Source organism: Bos mutus, chromosome 24 (genome assembly GCF_027580195.1).
Source record: "Bos mutus isolate GX-2022 chromosome 24, NWIPB_WYAK_1.1, whole genome shotgun sequence".
Lineage (NCBI taxonomy): Eukaryota > Metazoa > Chordata > Mammalia > Artiodactyla > Bovidae > Bos > Bos mutus.
The window spans coordinates 22,344,079-22,370,526 of record NC_091640.1 but is presented as its reverse complement, the minus strand read 5'-3'; the positions used below and the strand labels follow the sequence as shown (position 1 = coordinate 22,370,526).

Sequence of the window (26,448 nt, the reverse complement as noted above, 5' to 3'; positions counted from 1 at the left end):
ACCACTGCATATACAACCTGTGAAGTAAGCTGACACCTGTAGTCTTGTTTCCAAGCATCTGGATGTAACATCCATCAGCTTCCTTCTCTCCTGCTTCTTCTTTACACCAGGAAGCTGTGCCAACTAAGCACTTTCACTCTCACAGTTTAGGAAAGAGCATCATCTTAAATGCTGCAGTCAGTTGGGAAGGAGTGGTATGTAAGGAGGAATACCTTTCAAGCTTCTCCACGCCCATCTAAAGGAGGCCAGAGAGAGATGCAATGACCTTCCCATAGTGATCTGCCAGGCTCTGTTCCTGGGAGCCTGCGGTATCAGCCCAGGGCCAATCAGCAGAGTGATGAAGCAATACCCAGGGGGTGTTCTCCTGCAGCCGGCTCCCAGGATCCCTGGACTCAGGAAACACAGAGGAAACAAAGACAGGAAGACAGGAGTGGAAAAATGACTCCTCCCACATAACCACACCTGTGATTATGCAGGAAAATCCTTCCTGACACCACCTTGATTTCCTCTCAGTGAAGCTTTGTTGGCATTTTGTCACCATTGTTAACAAACATTCAGACATTTATTCATTCATTCAACAAATATGGACTCAGATTTACTGGGCTCCAAGCATCATGCTTGGGCTTCCCTGGTAGTTCAGTGGTAAATAATCCATCTGCAATGCAGGAAATGGAGGGTTCAATCCCTGTGTTGGGAAGATCCCCTGGAGAAGGAAATGGCAACCCACTCCAGTATTTTTGCCTGGAAAATTCCATGAACAGAGGAGCTTGGTGGGCTACAGTACATGGGGTCACAAAGAGTAGGACATGACGGAGCACCTAAACAACAACAAGCATTATGTTTAGACCATGGGTGGCGAGGGGAGTCTGGTAATTTTCCTTCATGTACAAATTTAGTATTAGAATAACCTTAAGTTTAGAATAAATAGGATGTCTATTTACAAACACATTTAAAACCTATTTATAGGACACATCCTATTTATTCAAAGTTTCTGAGTCTGTGGATGTCAAATATAGATACACCCTAAAACTTTGCTATTAGGTTGGTGCAAAAGTAATTGCAGTTTTACATTGTTGAACTTTGCCATTTAATTCTGGAATACACTCCTAAATAAGGATGGTTATGTTATACATCATTTTAATGCACATTTCTCACTTTATGTTTTTTGCTAATGACTCATTATTTGTGGCTCAGAGGTTAAAGCGTCTACCTGCAATGCAGGAGACCAGGGTTCGATCCCTGGGTCAGGAAGATTCCCCTGGAGAAGGAAATGGCAACCCACTCCAGTATTCTTGCCTTTAGAATCCCATGGACAGAAGAACCTGGTGGGCTACAGTCCTCGGGGTCGCAAAGAGTCAGACACGACTGAGCGATTTCACTTTCACTTTCATTATTTGCTATTTATTTTAGAATAGGGAAATGATGTTAGACAAAAGGCAAATTTGAGCAATTTTCTTATTCAAGTTCAAAATGGATTGTAAAGCAGTGGAGACAACTCACAATATCAACAATGCATGGCCCAGGAACTGCTAATGAACATACAGGGAGGTGATGGTCAAGAAGTTTTGCAAAGGAAACAAGAGCTTGAAAATGAGGAGTGCAGTGGCTGGCCATCGAAAGTTGACAATATAACCAACTGAGAGCCATCATCAAAGCTGATTCTCTGATAACTACATGAGAAGTTGACCAAGAACTCAATGTCAACCATTCTATGGTCATTTGAAGCAAACTGGAAATGTGAAAAAGCTTGATAAGTGGGTGCCTCATGACCCGACTGAAAAGTTTTTAAAAAATCATCTTTTGAAGTGTCATCTTCTCTTATTCTATGCAACAACAACAAACCATTTCTCAATCAGTTTGTGATATGTGATGAAAAGTGGATTTTATACTATAGCCAGCAATGGCCAGTTCAGCAGCTGAACCAAGAAGATGCTCCAAAGCACTTTCCAAAGCCAAATTTGCACCCGAAAAAAGTTCATGGTCACTCTTTAGTGGTCTACTACCCGTCTGATCTACTACAGCTTTCTGAATCCCAGTGAAACCATTATATCTGAGAAGTATGCTCAACAAATCAATGAGATGCACTGAAAACTGCAATACTTGCAGCCAGCATTGGTCAACAGAATGGGCCCAATTCTTCTCCATGACAATGCCCGACTGAACATCACACAACCAACGCTTCAAAAGTTGAACTACTTGAGGAGTGAAGTTTTGCCTCATTCACCATATTTACCTGACCTCTCGCCAACCAACTATCACTTCTTCAAGCATCTCAACAACTTTTTACAGGGAAAATGCTTCCACAACCAGCAGGAAGCAGAAAATGCTTTCCAAGATTTCACTGAATCCTGGAATAAACCAACTACAGGAATAAACCAACTTATTTCTCATTGGCAGAAATGTGTTGGTTGTAATGGTTCCTATTTTGATTAATAAAGATGCGTTTGAGCCTAGTTATAATTATTTAAAATTCACAATCTGAAATTGCAATTACATTTGCACCAACCTAATATAATAAACCTATATCTAGCCTATTGGTCCCCTGAGCAAATTGCTATTTTCTGAAGGAAAAAAAAAAATAATATATATATAACTTATAAATTTGGTGATTAAAAGAAACCAAGTATATTATAGCTACTGAAATGGATTAAGTCTGTAGCTATTTTTATTCTTTCATGGTGTTGGACTAAGACTTCTGTTTTACCCCCTTTTCCATCAGGAATTGTAAAGTTCTGTTTGATCTGGGTGAGGAGTACATAATACAAGAGATGCTGAGTGGCTTCTCTTGGGAAAATACCAAATAAAATCATATTATTGAGAACTCAATTCCTAACTTCCAAATACTAGCAGAAATTGAAAGTTGCTCAGTCCTGTTCCACTCTTTACAACCTCATGGACTGTAGCCCACCAAGCTCCTCTGTCAATTGGATTTCCCAGGCAAGAACACTGGAGTGGCTTGCCATTCCCTTCTCCAGAGGATCTTCCCAACCCAGGGATCAAACCTACATCTCCTGCATCACAGGCAGATTCTTTACTGTCTGAGCCACCAAAGAAGCCCAAATATTAGCCGAGTGCCCTGATAAACAAGTCATTGTCCCATAATATGTGTCAAGACTTGTCATCAAGATGCAATCATGAGGACCCCAGGCCTGCTGCAAAGCTGAGAATAGTGACACCAGCCCTCAATTTTTGGCTTCCCAGGTGGTGATAGTGGTGAAGAACCTGCCTGTTATGCAGGAAATATAAGAGACACGGGTTCAGTCCCTTGGTTGGAAGGTCCCCTGGAGGAGGGCATGGCGACCCACTCCAGTATTGCCTGAAGAATCCCATGACAGAGGAGCCTGGCAGGCTACAGTCCATAGGGTCACAAAGAGTCAAAAATGACTGAAGGGACTTAACACGCCCTCAACAGCTTAGTTTCTCAGGAAAATAATGAACTTCGGTGTAAGGTTAAGTACAATTCATTTCAAATTCAACACTGATGATTAAGATAGTGATGTTATATCGTGGAGATTACCTTGAGGAAACTTTGCATGACGGAACAGAATCTACTTAGAAAGTGGTCATAATCATCATTTTGTTCTCATTTATTATTCCGGGAGGGTCCGATCAGTGATGGGTAGGGACTTGATTAGACTTGCTTTAGCGTGTATTTCCCCAGGAAGCAGACTCCACGATAAGACTCGCGTGGAAGCAGTTGGTTTGGAAAGTGAACCCAAAGAAGAAGGAGGAAGGAAAGCGGATAGACAGTGCAGGCACTGCTGAGGAACGTTGTGAAATGTCCGAACTATCCACCGGGGTGAAAAGAAGGAGGCCCCAATCCAGCTACTCTGTCCTGTATTGGCCAAGGGTGGCCCACGGGGCGGAGTTAACCTCCCACCCCCACCCCGCGACCCCGAGCTTCTGGGTTGCACAGTGCGCCTGTCAGGCGAGGCCTGGTATTTGTGCTGAAACTTCCGCTGCTGCTGCTAAGTTGCTTCAGTCGTGTCCGACTCTCTGCCACCCCATAGACGGCAGCCCACCAGGCTCCCCCGTCCCTGGGATTCTCCAGGCAAGAACACTGGAGTGGGTTGCCGTTTCCTTCTCCAATGCCTGAAAGTGAAAAGTGAAAGCGAAGTCGCTCAGTCGTGTCCGACTCTTCGAGACCCCATGGACTTCGAGACCCCATGGCTCCTCCATCCATGGGGTTTTCCAGGCAAGAGTACTGGAATGGGTTGCCACTGCCTTCTCTGGGAACTTCGGACCCTAAGGCAAAGTGCTGCCTGGTTGCAGCTGCACCAAGCTGGTCAAAGTCTGTGTCCTGATGGTCATTCCCGCAGGGGGCTAGAGAAAAAGAAATTGAGCCAATATTTTGAAAAGACACAAAAGAGTAGCGTAAAACATCACTTGTACCTTGGCTCTCTGCTTTACAGCTTTTCTCATCCATATTTTCCATTGATTTTTAAAGATTTTTCTTTTTTAACAAACAAACAAAAAAAAAAACCTTCTCATTTCTTGACCTAACTCAGGACACCTATAAGTAATCTGTACTGCTGATGAGCTATCCAGAGCTCTCCTCACCCTAGATGAGAAGCCCTCCTAACCCATCTTCCAAATAACTGGTCATGCACTAGGAAATTGGGTTAGAGCTATTTTTTAAATGGGTGTGTGTGGGGCTGTGTGTGTCACTCAGTTGTTTCTGATTCTGTACGATCTCATGGATTGTCTCCTCTATCCATGGAATTCTCCAGGCAAGAATACTGGAGAGGATTGCCTTTTCCTTCTCCAGTTCTAAATGGGTGAATGAAGTGCATTTTCTGCCTCCCACTCCATTACTGACTCTCATTGCACAAAGACAATTAATTATATATTTAAACAGGACAGAGTGCAAAAAAAAAAAGCAGTGGTCCCCAACTAATTTCTGCTTCCCCAGTCCTCCACGTCCCAGTCTGCTTTGTCTATTAGCCTTCATCTTGGCAGAATAAGCAGGTGATGCAGGATCGCTGAGAGCAACAGCCATCAGGGAAAAGTAGAAGACAGTTCCTCAGGCTTACCAGCCCCATGGATGCTCTTTCTCTGGAAATGTGGCTTCTGGCATCTAGTATTCTGGCCACCTGCTCAAGTCATAGAATATAAAGAGTAATAAATGTACTGTGAAAACCATGCTTAAGGAATCTCACTGAGCTTTCTTTGAATATTGAAATAAAGGGAGAACTTCTCAGGATTATATGTAGCATCTAGCAAACAGGGGGTGTTCTACCCTATTCCACTCACCAAGCATCATCAACCAGGCTTTTACAAGGTATTATGCAAATTGTTGTTCAGTCTCTCAGTCATGTCTGATTCTGTGACCTCACGGACTGCAGCATGCCAGTCTTCTCTGTCCTTCACCATCTCCCAGAGCTTGCTCAAATTCATGTCCATTGAGTCGGTGATGCCATCCAACCAGCTTATCCTCTCTTGGCCCCTTCTCCTCCTGCCTTCAATCTTTCCCAGCACCAGGGTCTTTTCTAATGAGTCAGCTCTTTGCATCAGGTGGCCAAAGTATTGGAGCTTTAGCTTCAGCATCAGTCCTTCCAGTGGATATTCAAGGTTGATTTCCTTAGGATTGACTGGTTTGATCTCCTTACAAAGATAACCAAGAAATAGTTGTCCGTGTCGTCCAGTTGCTTATAGTTTAGTGCTATGATTCCTCAGCTTTTCTCCCTGGGTATCTTTGCTATGTGCACATTAGCCATTGTCAAAATGTCCATGTAATTTAGAGGCTTTCTTGTTTCTGGTGCTATAAAATTGTAAATTGCTTAAAGTAAATATTTTACCTGATTATAAAAGTGTATACCACTTAATTGTAACAAATGTTCACTGTATACACATGTACTCACAAAAATTCAGAAAATTGTGAAGAAAGTAAATACCTGAAATCTCACTCCCCAGTGATGAACGCTGTAAATATTTTGAAATATATTCTTACATTAATGCACTTTTTTAATGGGTCAGTTCAGTCGCTCAATCATGTCCAACTCTTTGCGACCGTGTGGACTATAGCATGCCAGGCTTCCCTGTCCTTCACCAACTTTCAGAGCTTGCTCAAACTCACATCCATCGAGTCAGTGGTACCATCCAACCAGCTTATCCTCTGTCGGCCCCTTCTCCTCCTGCCTTCAATCTTTCCCAGCATCAGGGTATTTTCCAGTGAGTCATTTCTTTGCATCAGGTAGCCAAAGTATTGGAGCTTCAGCTTCAGCATCATCCCTTCCTGTGAATATTCAGGACTGATTTCCTTTAGGACTGACTGGCTTGATCTCCTTCCAGTCCAAGGGACTCTCAAGAGTCTTCTCCAACACCACAATTCAAAAGCATCAATTCTTTGGCACTCAGCTTTCTTTGTGGTCCAACTCTCACATCCATACATAACTACTGGAAGCCATAGCTTTGACTAGACGGACCTTTCTCAGCAAAGTAATATCTCTTCTTACTAAATATGGGCTTTCCAGGTGCCTCAGTGGTAAAGAATCCACCTCCAAGCAAGAGATATGGGTTCGATCCCTGGGTCAGGAAGATCCTTTGGAGAAGGAAACAGCAACCCACTCCAGTATTCTTACCTGGGAAATCCCATGGATAGAAGAGTCTGATGGGCTACAGTCCATGGTGTCGCAAAAGAGTCAGACATGACTTAGTGACTAAATGATAACAACAGTCTTTGGGAGAATCTGATGAAACCCAAGGACCCTTTCCTCCCATGACCCTAACCATAAAATTTACTTCATCATTTCTGAGTCTGTCCTCTCCCTTAAAGTCCAATCAAGGGCTCATCCCTATCAAAACCATCAGGAAGTTTGGGGGTTTTGAGCACAAGCCACCTTCTCTCCTTGCATAACCCTGCAATAAATCTTTCTTTGCTCTGAAAAAAAATAAAAAAATAAAAAGTGTCAGGAATAAATGTCCATTAATGACTGCAGAGTGTCATAAATGTTCTAATAGATTGTGAATGTGTCTGGGAGCAAAAAGGGAGAGAGTAATTCCATCTGAAGGTATCAGAAGGGGTTTCCTCGGGGCACATAAGTGCATGACATCTTGAAAGATAGCAGACTGAAGACTATGCCCGATGAAGGGAGAGGGCTGAGTAAAGGCTCATACGAGGAAGCCGGGGCCACATTCCAGAATTGTGGGGCATTCCATATGGCTGAAGCACAGGACTCTTGGGAGAAGCTAGAGACTAGTGGGAGCTGAGGACAAAGATGACAAGACTCAAGTCTGAACTTTGCTTTTCACGCTTAGAAGCTTGAGTTTACCCACTAGACAACAGAGGGTGGCATGAGCAGAACTGAGCCTTATGACATTTCTTAGGACAGGTGGAAAAGGGCAGAGACTGGAGTGAGACAAGTGAGAAGGCATGCTGTAATAATCTAAGTAGAAGGCAATAAAAGCCCAAAATACAGCAGTAGAATGTAGGATATAAAGTAAGGGCACATTGAAGAAACCTATGCAGAGTTATCTAGTGAAATCTAAAATGACTACCCTGAGGGGAGAGAAGGTACTTGGTTCTCTCACTTCTAAGATTATTAAATATATTCTGAGCAAAGTTAATGCTTGCAGTGAGAAATTAGTTATTGTTCAGATCCTTCTTTTCATTTACCTCCTCATTATTTTTACAATCCTTGGTACAATACTTTGAAAAATAATAGGCTTAATAAATGCCTGTTCAAATGAACTTTGTTAAATTTAATTTACAGTATGACATCTATTAGGCCAATGATTATTATACCTCATTTTAAATAATGCTGCAAGTCTACAAACACAATTTAAGGAAAACTGAATACTTTTTCCTAATAGATAATTTATTTTATACCAAAAATATATTGTGGGCCTTTCCCTACTGCTCTGTTATATCATCCACCTTCAGATCAGATCAGATCAGCTGCTCAGTCGTGTCCAACTCTTTGCGACCCCATGAATCACAGCACGCCAGGCCTCCCTGTCCATCACCAACTCCCAGAGTTCACTCAGACTCATGTCCATTGAGTCAGTAATGCCATCCAGCCATCTCATCCTCTGTCGTCCCCTTCTCCTCCTGCCCCCAATCCCTCCCAGCATCAGACTCTTTTCCAATGAGTCAACTCTTCACATGAGGTGGCCAAAGTACTGTAGTTTCAGCTTTAACATCATTCCTTCCAAAGAAATCCCAGGGCTGATCTCCTTCAGAATGGACTGGTTGGATCTCCTTGCAGTCCAAGGGACTCTCAAGAGTCTTCTCCAACACCACAGTTCAAAAGCATCAATTCTTCGGCGCTCAGCCTTCTTCACAGTCCAACTCTCACATCCATACATGACCAGAGGAAAAACCATAGCCTTGACTAGACGGACCTTTGTTGGCAAAGTAATGTCTCTGCTTTTCAATATGCTATCTAGGTTGGTCATAACTTTCCTTTCAAGGAGTAAGCGTCCTTTAATTTCATGGCTGCAGTCACCATCTGCAGTGATTTTGGAGCCCAGAAAAATAAAGTCTGACACTGTTTCCACTGTTTCCCCATCTATTTCCCATGAAGTGATGGGACCAGATGCCATGATCTTTGTTTTCTGAATGTTGAGCTTTAAGCCAACTTTTTCACTCTCCTCTTTCACTCTCATCAAGAGGCTTTTTAGTTCCTCTTCACTTTCTGCCATAAGGGTGGTGTCATCTGCATCAGGAAATTAAAATGAAATTAAAATGTTATGTTTGTAAGAAATAATGGTTCTCCCCAAGGATCCTTAACAAAGAGAATGATCTTGGTGATAACAGCATGTGTTGGGAGCCAGGAAGGGGTTGAGTTTGGAAGCATAAAATATTTGGTGAGCTACTCAGGTATTGTTTAGATTCATATTTTAGAAAGGTATGTAGCTCATGGCTCACTAATGGAGATCAAGTCTGAAAATTGTCTTTTACTAACATTTTCTTTCTGAACTCAGTGTTTGAGTAATGTGAGTGATGGTTAATATGTTCAATGTAATCACATCAAAACATATTTGTTGACCTTGGCAAAGCATACTACTTAGCTGAGTTCCTCCCTAACAACTTTTTAAACACTGTCTGTCATTATCAAAGACCTAAATAAAGGCATACAAATAAATTATTTACTTGAAAAATGTTAACTGGCTGATTTGCACATGGCTTTCTCCACCTTAGTGTTCCTGGGATTCCCATGATACTTTAAAATGAATTCATCTGACTCAAATAAGCATCAATTTCCTCTTCTTTCTGTCTCTCATCTAACTCCATCCTTTAACTCTTGCTCCATGGCAGTGGTTCTCAAGCTTCCTTGACTTTCAAAATAACCTTAGGAGCTGCTTAAACATGGGTGTAGGTGCCCTGGCCATGCTCCAGGCCTGTGGAATCAAAGAACACACTTGAGACCCACTCACTGGGTCTAAAGATCACCTCTGGCTTTCGCTGCTGTACTGGTTGGCTATAGCTAGGGATCTGAATTAGTTGACATGGTAGTTGGAAAATGACTCAGCATTAAACTTTGCAGGATACATTCTCAGTCTCTCCATTTACTAACTAAAAATTAGAGAAGTCTTATACACTGGGCAAGAGAAAATGTTACAAAGGAATAGACCCTGCTTTCCAGTAAACCCCAGCACAAACTCCGCTGACCCAGTCAGGTCAACACAAGATCCAGTTACACCAGTTCACTCAGTGCTCTCTGCCACTGGTCCCTTGCTGATTTTGTTCCTGGGGTATGTCCCCCTCTTCCCCACAACCTCATCTCCATGTATTCATATACTGCTGTGATTTAGAAACCAGCTTGAGCCCTACTTCCTCCTCCTCTAAAACTTTTCCAAAGTCTCCAGTCCACAGTAGCATCCCAGTATGTTGACTTCTAGTAGTGTTTTTTTTTTAATCTGCTCTATGAATATAGACTTTTGATAACATAGTGTCTCTTATGGAGCTTCAGTTAGGCCTTCTGAATGTGTCTCTCCCATGGGAATTACAAGCTCTTTTATGGCCAGAGTCTCATTGTGTTAAATCACCAGTCACATTAAACATGTGATGTGTTATAGAATCTTTAAAGTTTCCAGTTGGGTCTAACTTCTTTTAAAAATACTGTTGTTGTTCTTCAGTCACTAAATCACGTCTGACTCTTTGCAACTCCGTAGACAGTAGCACACCAGCCTCCTCTGTCCTCCACTATCTCTCGGGCTTTGCTCAAATTCATGTCCGTTGAGTCAGTGATGCCATCCTAACATCTCATCCTCTGTCACCCCTTCTCTTTTTGCCTTCAATATTTCACAGCACCAGGGTCTTTTCCAGTCTGTTGGCTTTTCGCATCAGGTGGCCAAAGTATTGGAGTTTCAGCTTCAGCAACAGTCCTTGCAATGAGTATTCGGGGTTGTTTTCCTTTAGGATTGACTGGTTTGATCTCCTTACAGTCCAATGAACTCTCAAGAGTCTTCTCTATGGATTCTCATTTCTTGCTTTGTTTTCCAACTCTGTTTGTATAAGCATATGGCAGTCTTTCTCCATATGTCAATGCCGGCACATACAATAGATGTATGGTACATAGTGATACATTGAAATTTTTTCTCATGAGCTGATGCTCTCTTAATTTCAATGTAAATATTTGATCTGAAAGTGAACTAAACTAGTCATCACTGTGATACAGTCTCCCATGGGTTTTTATAACATCATATCAGTTAAGAGGAAAACAAACATGAAATTATAGTGGGGAAAATGTTTGTATTAAGGGACAAATAACTTTATAACTGACAGAGTGGAGCAAAGAATTGAAAGAATTTGGAGAGGATTTTTATAATTCCATCTGAATGTGACTGCAAATCTTAATGCCTCTTTTCTCTCAAAAATAAGAGTAATGCCTATATATAGATATATAGTGCTTTACATTTTTACTGTTTCCCGTCTTTGTTATTCTCAGGACTTACAAGGTAAGAAAGGTGAATATTATTATTCTTATTGTACAAATGAAGAATGACTTGAGTCCAAATCTACTAGGTCCCATTTTTTTTCATTATAAGAAAAAAATAGATGTTGTTTTATACTACCTACAAGTTCTATATGATCAAGGACTTGCCTGTCTTGTTCACCCTAATTCTAGAACACAGAACAGAGCTGCCACATAATAAGGGCTGAATAAATAATGTATGAATGTATGAATGAAGTTTTATTCTCTGCAGTAGAAGGCTAAGGAAGAAGGCTCATCAGTGGCTTGGGGCCCTGAGTTTGAAGAAGACCCTGAAGTCATTCCTGGCACTTGCAAGGGGATATGTTTCTTTCCTCACCTCCTCACACCCCACCGCTCTGGCAGCCTCACTCACACACGAAACTCCTTAAAAGCATTTTTACTTAAAGTCTACTTGGCATTTCAAACCCTGAATGCAACATGCCATTTGATAGCTACAGAGGAAAAAAACAATGCAAACTCATGTGTGTGCGTGTTTCAGTGCTAAGGGAATCAGAATTTATTGGACAACTAAAAGAATGAATCTGCATAATTAGCTTTTCTACAAGCATATTCTCAGGATCTGCTGTATGAATGAACACAATTTGGCACTCCAAACCCACAATATAAACTAGGCAGAAATACCACCTGAACTTGGTGCTCATAATTGTGAGAGTGTGATTACAAGGGGAAATTCATGCTGGGAATTTTCCTGAAGGTCAGGAAATTTAGGTCCAGGGAGGGGAGAGTTGGATGAATTTTCAGCAGACAACCGATCTCTTTTGCAGTGGGATTGTATGAGTAAATTAACAGTGGAACCCTCCCTGTTTTCACCTGCATGTCTCAAAGGTGGAAAAACAAGTCATAACAAAGCCTCAGATAACAGTCACCATCACTTTAAGTATCGGTGGCAAGGGTGCTTGGGGGTTGAGAGAGCATGTGTATTGGTGTGCACACATATACACACACACTGTCTATACACTGGAGGATATGTGTATGCTCCCAATGGCATATCAACAGATTATATTCAATTCCCAGCCTGCAATTTCCTTTTCTCCTAATTAAGAAAGCACAGCATAATGCAATGAGTGACCTTCTTGTAGATATAAATCTCTAACCTTTCTAAAACAGTGCATGAACTTAAAGGAAAACACACAATATAAAAGTTGTGAGTGTAAATTTTATTCAGGGTTTTAACTGAGGACTATAGTCCAGGACACAGGTCTGAGGAATTGCTCCAAAAATATAGTATGGATATGTATTATATATCCACATAACCATATATTAAATATTTTGTTGTTACTTAGTCACTCAGTCGTGTCTGACTCTTTTGCAACTTCATGGACTATAGCCCACTAGGCTCCTCTGTCCATGGGATTTTCTGGGCGAGACTACTGGAGTGGTTTGCCAGTTCCTCCTCCAGGGGTTCTTCCCCATCCAGGGATCAAGCCCTAGTCTCCGAGTCTCTTGGATTACAGGTGAATTCTTTACTGCTGAGCCACTGGGGAAACCCATATGAATATATATTAATTCATATATTGTGTATTACATATTATTCATATATATGTGAATTTTTTGCTGAAAAATACATGATGTCAAGCATACACCTGGGAAAAGATTACCGTTAGTCACATTAAACAGATATCTCAAGTTAATGATTTCAGTGTTTTTCTGTGGATGGGAAGGTGCAAGAATCTTGGGTCATTGAAATTCTTGCTGAGATACGCATCTTGACTACCTAGGTGCCCACTTACCCAAAACACAGAATGCCTTATCTTGTATTTGATGCTGCAGGGCGTATTGTCAGTGGCTGATTCCAACGGGTTGCGACTTAATCCTCGTAAAACCGGATGATGAGTAGCAGACGTTCTTTGTTCTCTTTCTGTTCACAGACATAATTATAGAAATCATTCTTAAGCTGCATGAACTAATTGATAGTTTCCAGCTTCTTGTAACATACCTCACACCCATTAGAACTTAGGAGGCTTTCTTGATGCCAAAAGACTGAGAAGTAGAGACTGAGAGCCAACTTCTCCTCCTTTAACATGAATAAAAACTGCTTGGGGAGGTTGTCACAATGCAGATTCTGATTCTCTAGTCCTGAGGTGGGGACCTGAGGGTCTGCATTTCTAACCAGCCTAGTGTCTTGCAACTCCTGGGTCCGCATCACCCGGGAGCTATTTTACAGATTTGTAGGTGAGTCCAGTGTGCAGGCCCCGTCAGAACCACCACTCCAAACTGACTGAGGTGTCACTAGGAAATGATGGTTATTGACCTTCCCTTGCTGCAAGGCCTTTGAGAGCCTTCTAAAGGTTTATCAGTCAGTGATCATCAGAATCACCCGGAGAGCTTTATCAAAATCTTTTCCCATCCTCCTAAGTTTTGGAATCAGTAAGTGGTAGAATCTGAGCTTGGGAATTTTGAGATTTATTTCATGAGCTGTCTCTTGATTTTCCTATCCTTGATGTACCCTCTCATATTTTACCCTGTTTATATGATTCTCTTTATGCTAATCAACTTTATGACATCGGTTATTTCTGTCTAGACCCAGGTTCAATCCCTAAGTTGAGAAGATCTACTGCAGAAGGAAATGGCAATCCACTCTAGTATTCTTGCCTATAGAATTTCATGGACAGAGGAGCCTGGGAGGGCTACAGTCCATGGGGTCACAAAGAGTTGGACATGACTCAGCGACTAAGCAGCAAAATTGAAACTTTCCATTTATTTATAAAGACAAAATGTGAGGATTTAATATAAATGTATGAAATTAACATATATTATTTTTAAGATTCTGTGAAGTACTAAATACTCCTTTTAAGAATACATTTTGTTTATTCTTGACATGGTTAATGTTAAATAAATAATTTCACTTTGCAAACTGATGCCTTATCTAGGATGTTAGCATAAAATGTACACAGTTATATAGATGAGGAAACCCCACTTCTAATCACTTGTGTAATAGCAGGTGCTCTGTGATGGACAGTTGACGCTTGATGGGTATTTAATGAAGTGTGCACAGTGCCATCTAGTGTCGTATAGTCATCACTGCATGACTTAAATAAATTCCTCATTTTCTAAAATGATTTGATAGCTCAACCATAAGTAGCATATTTATACAACTGCAGACCTTTAAAGGGGGTTCCCAGGTGGCTCAGTGCTAAAGAATCTGCCTGCCAATGCAGGAGGCGCTGGAGACACAGGTTTGATCCCTGGGTCGGGAAGATCCCCTGGAGGAGGGCATGGCAACCGACTCCAGTATTCTTGCCTGGGAAATCCCATGGACAGAGGAGCCTGGAGGGCTACAGTCCATGCAGTCAAAGAGAGTCAAACATGACTGAGCGGCTGAGCAGGAGCACAAGAAGACCTTTGAAACAGAGCCTCTTACTAACTTCCTAATGACTGTCAACTTAGCACATTTCTTAATGTTCTTATTTAATTAAGCAAAAGGCTTGTGATACTTATCTTTTTTTCAATAATAATTAACAGATATTGAATGCTTATTATGCACTAAGCACTATGTGAAGTGCTTTACATGGGTTATCTTATTTGTTTCCCACAATGACCCACATTTTACAGATAAGGAAATTGAAGCTTAAGGACATTAAGTGACTTGCTCAAGGTGTAATAGATAGCCGGTATAAAAGTCTGACAGAAACCCAGCCAACTGCCCAGGGACCTGTACGACTCTGCACTGTGATCCGAACCTCTTAAAGTAGTTACCGATAAGTTTCCAAAAAACCTGTATGAAGAAGGCCTTTATGTATGAAAGAGACCTCACAAGGTCTCTAATTATAGTGAAATCAATTCAAACTCCACTAACTCAGAATATATGACAACCAAACTGAAAAGCTGCCTGCTTTTGTGGATGAGCTGTGTGGTTTGTGCTTCTTTTATGTCACCTACATGGTGGTGGTGGTTTAGTTGCTAAGTGGTGTCTGACTCTTGCAACCTCATGGACTGTAGGTCCCTAGGCTCCTCTGTCCATGGAATTCTCCAGGCAAGAATACTGGAGTGCGTTGCCATTTCCTTCACCAGGGCATCTTTCTGACCCAGAGATCAAACCCACGTCTCCTGCATCATAGGCAGATTCTTTTCCGCTGAGCCACGAGGGAAGCCATCACCTACATAATGTATGCCAAAAATTATCTGTTAATTAGTTTACTGATTTTGGAGTACTGGGCTAAAACTTAGGTTTTTTTAGGAACTTTAGGAAATTTTCTAAATTAATAATAGGATATTACAGCTGCAGATCAGAAGTTGTTTAACACTAATAGTTATCATTTGTTAAGTATCTATTATGTGCCAAGCCCTGTGGTCAGCCGTTTGTATACCTTTTCTCTTTTATCCTCACCACAACTCCCTCTGAGTGGTATTAGTTTCCTCATTTCTAAAAAAGGAATAATAAAATGTATGTGTGCATGCTAAATCTCTTCAGTTGTGTCTGACTCTTTGCTACCCTAAGGACTGTAGCCTGCTAGTCTCCTCTGTCCATGGGATTCTCCAGGCAAGAATACTGGAGTGAGTTGCTATGCTCTTCTCCAGGGGATCTTCCCAATCCAGGGATCAAACCCACATCTCTTGCATCTCCTGCATTGGCAGGTGGGTTCTTTACCACTAGCACCACCTATGTAAAGCCCAATAAAATGTATTGAGGTGAAATAACTTGCTCACAGTTTTACAGTTGTTCGTGGAGCCAGGAGTAAAACCTGTCTTTGTGATGGCAAAATCTGTATCCTTTCCACTCTGCTACTCCTAGAAAATAAGTACAGATAACAAGCATGATTACAGTCTTTCTGTGGACTGCCACCCCTGTGCAAAAATGCCAGAGTGCCTTACTTGGATAAGACAGTAGGTTCTAGCGACTTCCACATGCATGCCTGTCCATCTTCGTTCCCTTCTTTCCTCATTGTCAGAAATGATATTTTTAAGCTGCATTACTGATCATGTCACTGTGCTGTTTAAAACCCATGTCTCAGCATCCAGACCAGAATCATTATTGCAGCTATAGTGCTCCTCTGCCTTATCTTGTTCCAGTTGCCTCTTCATGACCATATAGTAATCTAGTTTGTGCCTGGCACCCGGTCTGTCACAGTAAGTCATGATTTTTGATTATCTGTGCCGTCATGAGGCAGGTCTGTATCCCCACCAGACGGTTAGCCCCTGAAGCAGGAACCGCATCTTTATAGCTTGCCATTGAGTCCCCAAGACCTGCCACAGTGCTGGGCACATCATTATGAAAACTAGCTTTCTTTCAGTCACATGTAACTAGCCTCACATTCAGAATTAGCATTTTATTTTTCCTTATTTAGTGATCTTAAATGTGTGGAAAACACAAATATGAAGCATTTTTTTTTATTGAAAGATAATTGCTTTACAGAATTTTGTTGTTTTCTGTCAAACCTCAACATGAATCAGCCATAGGTATGCATAGATCCCCTCCCTTTTGAATCTCCCTCCCATGTTCCTCCCCATCCTACGTCTCTAGGCTGATACAGAGCCCCTGTTTGGGTTTCCTGAGCCATACAGCAAATTCCCATTGGCTATCTGTTTTACATATGGTAATGTAAGTTTCCATGTGGAACATATTTATTTTTAATAACTTTCACATGATTTCTAAATGTTTTCTCTATAATTATAGGATGCTGTTATTTCCTATGTTATATTCCCTATTCCAAGTGTTTTCAGGCATCATCCCATTTTACCTTCATAGTAATCATCGGAGGGGAAGTACTATTATCAGCCCGACTTTTCTAAGATAAGATTCAAGGAAGTCAAGTAATTTGACTGATGCTGTACCTAAGATTGGGGCTTCCCCAGTGGCTCAGCGGTAAAGAATCCATTTGCAATGCAGGAGCCACAGGAAATGTGATCCCTGGGTCAGGAAGATCCCCTGGAGGAGGGCATGGCAACCCACTCCACTATTCTTGCCTGAAGAATCCCATGGACAGAGGAGCCTGGTGGGCTACAGTTCATAGAGTCACAAGAAGTCGGATACGACTGAAGAGACTGAGCAGGCATGCATACCTAAGATTCAATCCAATGCTTGTATGATTCTTCATGTTGATATTTCATGATTACACCTATCACATCTTTAGCAATCAAATGCGTCCATAGCCTGTTTCTCTATTATCATTTCCTTGTCATTCACTCAGCCAACAGATATTCATTAAGCTCCTATGATTTATGAGGCCCTGTGACAGTGCTTGGGATATGAATGGTTATCACAACATGCTGTCTTTTTCTGTGGCATGGACAATGCAGAGAGGGAAACAGGTGACCAACTTATCTGTACATAGAGTCCACTAAATACTGTGATGGGAAAGAACAGTGCTCACCATACGGCATGTATGGTGAGTACAAAACCTGGAGGCAGGGATCCAGAAAGACATCCTTGAGGAAGCGGTATTGACACTGAGTTATGGTGGATGAAACATAGATGAGAAGTAAATGAGGCCAGATCAGAAACAACTTTGCAAGACATGTTGAAGAGTTTGGATTTCAAATAAATGGGAAGTTTACTAAAGGACTTCCAGCATCATACAAGTGCCGTGTCAGATTTGCAGTTCAGCAATATCACTCTGACTCCAGTGTATAGCAAGGGTTGGGATGGAGAAAGAATAAAGACAAAAGAACTGACTTAACCAGTGAGAGCTAGTGGTCACAGGAGTGGATGATGGAGTTGCGTGATGGGGATAAGGGTCCATGAAAACAGAGGCATTAAAGTGACATGGATGAGATAGTTTCATAGGACTTGGTCACTGAGAGCATGTATGATATGGGACCCATGGATGAAAGGCAGGTTCTCACAGGGGCAAGAGTTAGTGCCATTCACTAGAGAAGGGAACCCCAGAGGAAATGGGTTTGGAAGAGAAAAGATAGGCTGGACATGCAAAGGCTCAATTGCCTGAAGAACCTCCCTTTGGTCTGTTGGTCACTCTCATGCATCTGTGTTCTTCCACTTCTGGGAATCCTAGAGCCTTCATCTGCCCCGACAGAGTCTCCCCAGGAGAGACCTCGGTATGTAGACTATGCCTCCACCAGCTGCCATTTCTCTTTCTTGCCTTGTAGCCATCTCCTTCCTATGCTCAAGTTCAGAGTCCATATTCCTCTTCTCCAATGCCTGTTTCTTGTGATCCATAGCCAGGATCTGGATCAGAATGGCTCAGTAGCCCACTCCTTATGGTTACCTGGGCACACACAAGAGCCAGGACAATGGGCCAGATTTCATCATCATGGCTCTCTTTGTATCCTGTACTGGATATCCCCAAGGACTAGAGTCAGAGGGTTTGTAGATCAAATGTATAGGGAATAATTATAGGAATCCCATCTATTTCCCTCAAGAAATTTAATTAATAAATAAGTTCAACTTATAATGCCAGCTCCCTAGGAGTACCTTGCTTGCTAAATTGAAAAATTGGATCCATAACATTAAGAAATATAAATAATGTCCTTGTTGTGTGATAAAGAATGTTGCAAATTTGGAATCACAGAAATCTGAATTTATCCAAATCTAAGAAATATTTAAGGAATTCAGTTGGAAAGTGATTTGTGTTCCTCTGTTACAAACCAGAGATTGGCCAAAAAGATTTTCTTTTTCTTTTGCCATGACTCACATTATTCATTTGTTCATGTAGAATGTGTTGTCTCTATGTACCAGGTACTACCACTTTTGATTTCAAGCATTTTTTCCATTTAATGAACACCATCTCCACTTTGGGCTTCCGTGGTGGCTCACTGGAAAAGAATTTGCCTTCCAAGGCAGGAGACACACCTATCCCTATGTCAGGAAGATCGCCTGGAGAAGGAAATGGCAGCTCACTCCAGTATTCTTGCCTAGGAAATCCCATGGACAGAGGAGACTGGCATACTACAGTTCATGGGGTTGAAAAAAGAGTCAGACATGACTTAGCAACTAAACAGCAACAGCCCCCACTTTACAGATGAGGAAAGTGAGGCTCTGAGTCAAGGCTTAAAGGGTATGCACTTGTAGAAGAATAGCCAGATTTGGACCTAGGTCTTTGGACTCCAAGTCAGGCGTTTATTTCAACTTCAAGTCCAGGAGCTTGATAGATGTTAGTTTTGTTTTTCAAATACAGTGTCAGAAGTGAGCAAAGAGATAAGAGACTAAAACTTGAAAGTTGTTGGTGGAAAAGCATATGTGGCATGTACAGTTCTCAGGAATGAAAACATAAGTGTATATTAGGCTGGCCAGAAAAGTTCGTTTGGGTTTTTCCATAAGATCTTACTGCAAAAACCAAACAAACTTTTTGGTCAACCCAATACTTCATTGAGAAAGACAACATATTTTTCAAACACCAAAGTGTAATGAAACGTGAACCTTAAACTTGATGAAGATGTAGAGAATCTAGAATTCTCACACTCCTGATGGGAGTGTAAAACAGTACAACTAGTTTAAGAAACGCTTTGGAAGTTTCATAATGAAACATACACCTCCCATACGAGCTAGTCACTTTCGTTTCTACATATTTACCAGAGAAATGGAAGTGTATGTCTATACAAAGTTTTGTACATGATTGTTCATAGCAGTTTTATTCATAATAACCAATAACTGGAACCACCCAAATGTCTACCAGCAGGGAAGTTGATAACCAACTTGTGGTATAGCTATTTAATAGGATACCATGCAGCAATAAAAAAGAAGAAACTATTGTCATGCAACAACATAGATAATTCTCAAGGTCGTTACACTAAAAGGATACAGACAAAAAAAGTACATATTGTATGATTCCAGCCATATAGTATTCTAGAAAATTGTGATAGAAAACAGATCTTTGGTTTCCCAGGATGAAGTGGTAGGAGGGATGAGAATCTGCATAAGGAGACCTCGGGGGGCGGGGGGCGGTGATACACGTGTCGGTTTCTCTTAACTGTGGTGATGGTTTCTGGGACCATCATAACAAGACTTCGGGGTGAACAGGGAAGACATAGAAATGGATTTCTTGACTATCCTAGCAAAAGTAACCATGAATTGAGTTACATGAGCTTGCTATCAGTGGCACCAAGAAACTATTCTTGACCTTTAAGTGATCTGTGTCTTAGTTCTACTGCTTCATTGAAGAGGTAACTTTTCCTTTTTCCCCTGCCTATCTTCCTGCCTACTTTAACTTTTCCTTTTTTCTTATTTCAAACCTTAGATGACTGAAAATATGTAAAGAAATGAAAATATTTTAAATGCTCAAATGCACTTTTGATAGCCTTTCAACACTGGAATATGTGTCGGTTTTCTCTTTTCTTTGTAAGGGGTCAGGATGTACAAGTGGGAAAGTGCTTTAAAGCCAGATAGCCTTGTTAATTTTAATCACAAGTACTATATACTTCAAAGTTGCTAAGAAACTGGATCTTAAAAGTTCTCGCCACAAAAAAAGAAATGATAATCATGGGACCCAGTGTGTTAGCTAACGGTATGGTGGCAATCATCTTGTGGTATAGTGAAGTGAAGTCGCTCAGTCGTATCCAACTCTTTGCAGCCCCATGGACTGTAGCCTACCAGGCTTCTCTGTCCATGGGATTTTCCAGGCAAGACACTGGAGTGGGTTTCCAATGTGTCAAATCAATATAAAAATTATCAAATCAGCACTTGAAACTTACCCAGTGTTATATAGCAATTCTATCTCAATGTTTTAAAAAGCCAGATAGGCCTGGATACAAATGCCAGGTGACTTCCCTTGGACGTTGGTGTTCGTCAGTTAACTTTCTTTATCCTCAGGTTCTTCACATTGTATTTCAAAGATCTATTATGAAGAATAACAGATTATTAAGAAGAATACTGTGATGTTCAGAAATAGTCCTCTCCTGTGATGTTCATGAAATTATTGGTTTGCTGTTATACGTTGCACATCAGCTCTTTGAGATCCTGCGCTATGTACCTTTCTCTGCTAGTGTCAACCCCCACAGCGGTGGAACACGTAGGGAAGCCTGCGAGGCACCTTGTCAAAACAGGACGAATGGCACGTGTGAAATAATGAATTGCCTTTCCATGCACTCTGGGCTGATACGTCCACTCTGCTTTCGTTGTCTGTAGTGCACCTGGTGGACATTTGGAACGTCATAGAAGCACTGAGAGAAAACGCTCTGAACAACGTGGACCCAAACATGGAGCTCAACGTGGCCCGACTGGAGGCTGTGCTCTCCACCATCTTTTACCAGCTCAACAAAAGGATGCCAACCACACACCAAATCCAGGTGGAGCAGTCCATCAGCCTCCTGTTAAACTTCCTGCTGGCAGCCTTTGATCCGTAAGCTCCCTCTGAAATGTCTGTGACTCTCTGCGTGTTCTGTCTCCCCTTCCTCTTATCCTTCTTGGTCTTTATTCCAAAGAATATTCTGGAGGAACCAACTGCTGCTTTTTTCTTGTTCAGATACTTATCTCAATAGAGTTTCTGTGTGTGTAACATAAATTTTAAATGCTTTGGAAAAGACTTAGAGCGTAAAATGGCACCACAGGAAACTGGGGACTCTTGTATTTTATGTGCTGACCTTTGTTTAATTCATCCTACGCTTCCTAGAAGCTACGGACACTTGGAAGCCACATGGTGGCAGGCCTGTGGAGCGATTTAATGCAGCATGTTGTGGAGGAGGTTTTTAACCCTCTCCTTTGCAAATCGTCTAAGACAGCACTTCTGAGGTGTCATAACAAGACCCCAGAGCAAACAGAGACATTGAACAGGCTTCCTTCCTTGACTAGTCTAGTAAAAATAGCTGTGACTTGCATTAAACGGACTGGTCCATAATGTACCACGTAAAACAAAGTGATGCCATTTCACGCACCGCAACTGAAACCCAGCCTCATTATCTTAAACTTCCCCTCACAGACACAGAGAATTTCAGAGCTGTCTGAGATCTTAAAGGTCGTTCTTCCAAACTTCTCATTTTACCGGTGAAGGACCCAAAGCACAGAGAGATTGTCACTTGTCCAGTGGCAATCAGCAGGGCCACTGACTCTCAGCACAATAGTGGCAGAATGGGGACTTAGGGATTCAGCTTCGATTTCTTTTCCCAGGCACATGTGGCAGCCCTGGAAAATGTAAAACCTCCCCTGAATCCCATTATCAGATCAAAATTTCAAAAGGGCTTTTGCTGATGGCCCCTAGGCTAGATATAGGATCAACACCTCCAATTTCACTCTTTGTTTTGAATATTAAAAAGGAAAATCACTAGCTTGACCTTTCAGCAATCCCTTTTAAGACTCTCAGAAGATTTTGCTTATTCTCGTTGCCAAGGCTTGGGAGTAGTTAAGCCCAGCACTGGAGATGTTCCAGCCAGGCTAATGTCATTATGCCACTCACAAAAGTCACCAGCTGTCACTCTGCAACCTAGCATGCTGATAGGATAGTTGGTGCTCAGGTTGACCAGTAGACATTATTGTCTCTGTGTTTATATTTTGAGAAATTCTCAAGTTGAAATAAGCAAGCAGTCCAGCCTGATAAATTCCATTTATCTTAGTCTGTGCAACCTTCAGAACTGATGTCCTGCTCTGGGCTCATCACTGTGGTAGTCAAGCGGCAGGGCTGGGAAAGGAAGCGGTGGTTCCATATGACAGGCAGCAGAGTGGAACCAAGCCGTGGAATTTCTGTAACAAGACCATGGCAGCTTTCAGACCTGTTGCTAAAACCTTCAGGAGGCTTATCTGTTATAAGTGTAACGGTGGAAAATGTAAACAGAAAGAAGTAATTTCCTGCTACCTCATGGGGTATTGCTAGAGGATTCATAAGGAATCAAAGCTAAAAAATAATTTGGGCCAACTCTGAAAATTCAGAAATGAGGCCAAATTAGCAATAAGGGTGGGGGATGTTGTGAAATAGATGGAGCTTAAACTAATAGATTTGTCACTTTTGTTTGGGAATATCAGGAAGAGCATTTCAAAAAGCCAAGCTGTAAATGTTCTCTAAATAGCTCTGATAATGTAGCTGAATCATTTGAAGATTGTTGGATGCTAAGCTAAGAAGGATTATACCAAGATAAAGAGTAGTTCACACCCGTGTTCAGAAGAAATATTTGGTTCCTAATCTTCTTACTGATGGGAAAGTCCCTGGTGTCTTCTTTCAGTAATCTCATTGTAGTAGATTTAGAAACACATCCATACAGAGAAATCTCACTGTAGAGATTCATACATGCATCCATCTAAAAGACAGACCCCAGTCTGCACACACTTCTGCATTCTCAGAGCCAATGAGTATAGGTCTACTAAAAAACAAGTTTTCCATCTGATGGATTTTGAAATTTTAGACACTGTGAGTGCATCTCATAAGGAAGTCCACTACCTGGAAATACAATTTACAAGTGAGTATAAGAATAGAAACAAGAGTAAAATGAAAGTTCTATTCCAGCTCTTCTGATAGTATACTTCTAGTTATCCAAATGAGATCCAGGATGGAAATCTGATGTCATTTCCTACCACCTGTCCCATAACTATATGCAAGTATTTATTTTTTATTGAACTATAGTTGATTTACGATATTGTATTCATTTCTGAGGAACAGCAAAGTGATTAAGCTATACATATACAGATATTTCTTTTTTATATTCTTTTAAATTATGGTTTATCATAGGATACTGAATATACTTCCCCATGCTAGGCAATAGGATGTTGTTGTTTATTCATTCCATATATAATAGCTTACATCTGCTAACCCCAGCCTCCCACTCCATCCCTCCTCCAGCCCCTCCCCTTGGTAACCACAAGGGTAACAGACCCTTAGTCTGTTCTCTATGACCCTCAGTCCGTTACTGTTTCATAGATAGGATCGTTTGTGTCATATTTTAGATTCCACATATAAGTGATATCATATGGTATTTGTCTTTCTCTTTCTGACTTACTTTACTTGGTATGATAATCTTTAATTCTTGCATATTGCTCCAAATGGCATTATTTTACAGAACCCAAGTATTTAAGGGAGGCTTCTGTATCTTGGTAGGCATGAATGAGCCTGATAGTGGTAGATGAATGATGTGCTTCTGCTATTACAGAGTCACTGAAATGTTTAGGAGATTGTCCCCTCATTTGCTATATTTTAATTGCTCATATTAAAAGAAAAATGAGGAAAAATGTATAATAAGTTAGAGATGCCATGAGATTCTGGACTCTAAAGTGGTACTGTTTTAAAAAAAAACTGAAGCAAATACAGAAATTTAATCCCATGAAGAATAAGAACTTGCATTCAAAGAAATATGGCTATTATTTTGCTTGTGCCTTAAAGTTCACCAGCCTCAGCCAGTTGAACTCTGCCAAGAAGTAATGACCTGAAAGGAGGATCAAGGCCCAGCTGACTCGGATGCACCCCTGGGAACCAGACTTACCTTCCCACAACCACGGTTCCCCCAAATAACACTCTTCCATTCCTCTCCACCATCCTCCCCAACCACCCGGGTCTCTGTTCTCACACAGGCATGCTTGCCATAGACTGTAATGAGCTCCCTGGTTTTGAGGTTTCTCTGCTCTTTGGCCAAGTCAGCCTCATGATGCAGTACATCACTGCATACATAGGGTGATTCATAGACCTCAGGAGTTGGCATTTGCCTCCAATGCCTGGACTTCCCAGGTGGCGCTTGTGGTAAAGAACCTGCCTGCCAGTGCAGGAGACATGAGACAGTGGTTTGATCCCTGAGTCAGGAAGATTCTGGAGGAGGACATGGCCACCCACTCCAGTATTCTTGCCTGGAGAATCCCCTGGACAGGGGGGCCTGCGGGGCTACAGTCTATGGTGTCACACAAAGAGTCAGGCACAACTGAAGTGACTTAGCATGGCATGGCATGGCCTAAAGATGCTTGCCATTCTGTCACTGAATAGGCAGTCACTTCAGTCTAGAAGGTTTTCGTTTTGACCACTTTCCTTCTAAAGATGGATGCTTGGAGGGATATCACCCAGTGGGCTATTACCTAACAACTTCCAAGCATACTGTTTCCATATCTGGAAACTTTCTTCTCTGAGTGTCTCTAGGGAAATGGAGAACTGTGCCTGAGAAGCATGGGAAAGGGATCTCAGAAAAGGAGAGCAGGGGCTTAGAGGGAAGAAGAATGTAAGGAAATAACCAGAGGCTTGAGCCCGTCTCTTCCTGTCTCTGCCCTTCTGTGCTCCTCCAGGAACCCACCTGCCTCCTTCCTTTATCTGCTGGCAGGAGCCTTCCCTGAGACTCTTTCTTTCATAATCCAATAACTCTAACTCGACAGCACTTTCCCTCTCACCTCTTGTCCATATCCCAGTGGGGGAAAAATCTCCTTGAAGTGTTCTAAAGCCTTCTACTGTTATTACTTTTTAGGCAAATACAGTATACTAACGTATATATATGGAATTTAGAAAGATGGTAACAATAACCCTGTGTACGAGACAGCAAAAGAGACACTGATGTATAGATCAGTCTTGTGGACTCTGTGGGAGAGGGACAGGGTGGGACGATTTGGGAGAATGGCATTGAAACATGTATAATATCATGTATGAAACGAGTTGCCAGTCCAGGTTCGATGCACGATACTGGATGCTTGGGGTTGGTGCACTGGGACGACCCAGAGGGATAGTATGGGGAGGGAGGAGTGAGGAGGGTTCAGGATGGGGAACACATGTATACCTGTGGCAGATTCATTTCGATATTTGGCAAAACTAATGCAATATTGTAAAGTTTAAAAATAAAATAAAATTTAAAAAAATAAATAAAAAAATAAAGAAGCAAAAAAAAAAGAAAGAAAGTAACAAAAAGAAAAAAAAATACATGACAGAAAATTACAAAATGAAAATAATTGTCTTCTTTAAAAAGCAGTTTTATTGAGGTACCATGGTTACCTTGAAAATAATCCTTCAAAGTCAATCACGTGTGGCCTTTTGGAGAGGTGGGGTCATAGACGCTGATACACTGTGAAGCCCTTCACCTCTCGTGGTGGAGCTGCTCATCTTTTGCCAGGGCCCACTGCTCCTTTCATGTGATTCTGATGGTCTCTTAGAGAGGGGGCCTCTCCGCTTGTGTGACTGCCTCACACAAGCTACTTTTAAGTCTTTTTCTTTGTATGCACAGCATCTGAGCCAATATCCAGCTCACAGTGCATCAGTGAGTGAGTGAATGAATGAATGAAAATCAGAGGTTGACTTTTCTCAGCTCTTATCACACTAATTTCTTTTTATTCTTTTTCTGAGATTCAGTCAGTTCAGTTCAGTTCAGTCGCTCAATCATGTCCGACTCTTTGCGACCCCCATGTATCGCAGCACGCCAGGCCTCCCTGTCCATCACCAACTCCCGGAGTTCACCCAGACTCACGTCCATCGAGTCAGTGATGCCATCCAGCCATCTCATCCTCTGTCGTCCCCTTCTCCTCCTGCCCCCAATCCCTCCCAGAATCAGAGTCTTCTCCAATGAGTCAACCCTTTGCATGAGGTGGCCAAAGTACTGGAGTTTCAGCTTTAGCATCATTCCTTCCAAAGAAATCCCAGGACTGATCTCCTTCAGAATGGACTGGTTGGATCTCCTTGCAGTCCAAGGGACTCTCAAGAGTCTTCTCCAACACCACAGTTCAAAAGCATCAATT

The 26,448-nt window shown here is 41.7% G+C and overlaps 1 protein-coding gene across 20 annotated transcripts in view; it reads left to right on the top strand.

Annotated features, from left to right (window-relative positions):
- DTNA (dystrobrevin alpha) overlaps positions 1-26,448 on the top strand; it is a 461,852-nt gene that overhangs the window by 319,639 nt on the left and 115,765 nt on the right. For all 20 annotated transcript variants that reach the window (XM_070361690.1, XM_070361688.1, XM_070361687.1 and 17 more), the window contains one exon: positions 20,959-21,172. In XM_070361690.1, the coding sequence (XP_070217791.1) occupies positions 20,959-21,172 (214 nt within the window). The remainder of the gene's footprint in view (positions 1-20,958; positions 21,173-26,448) is intronic.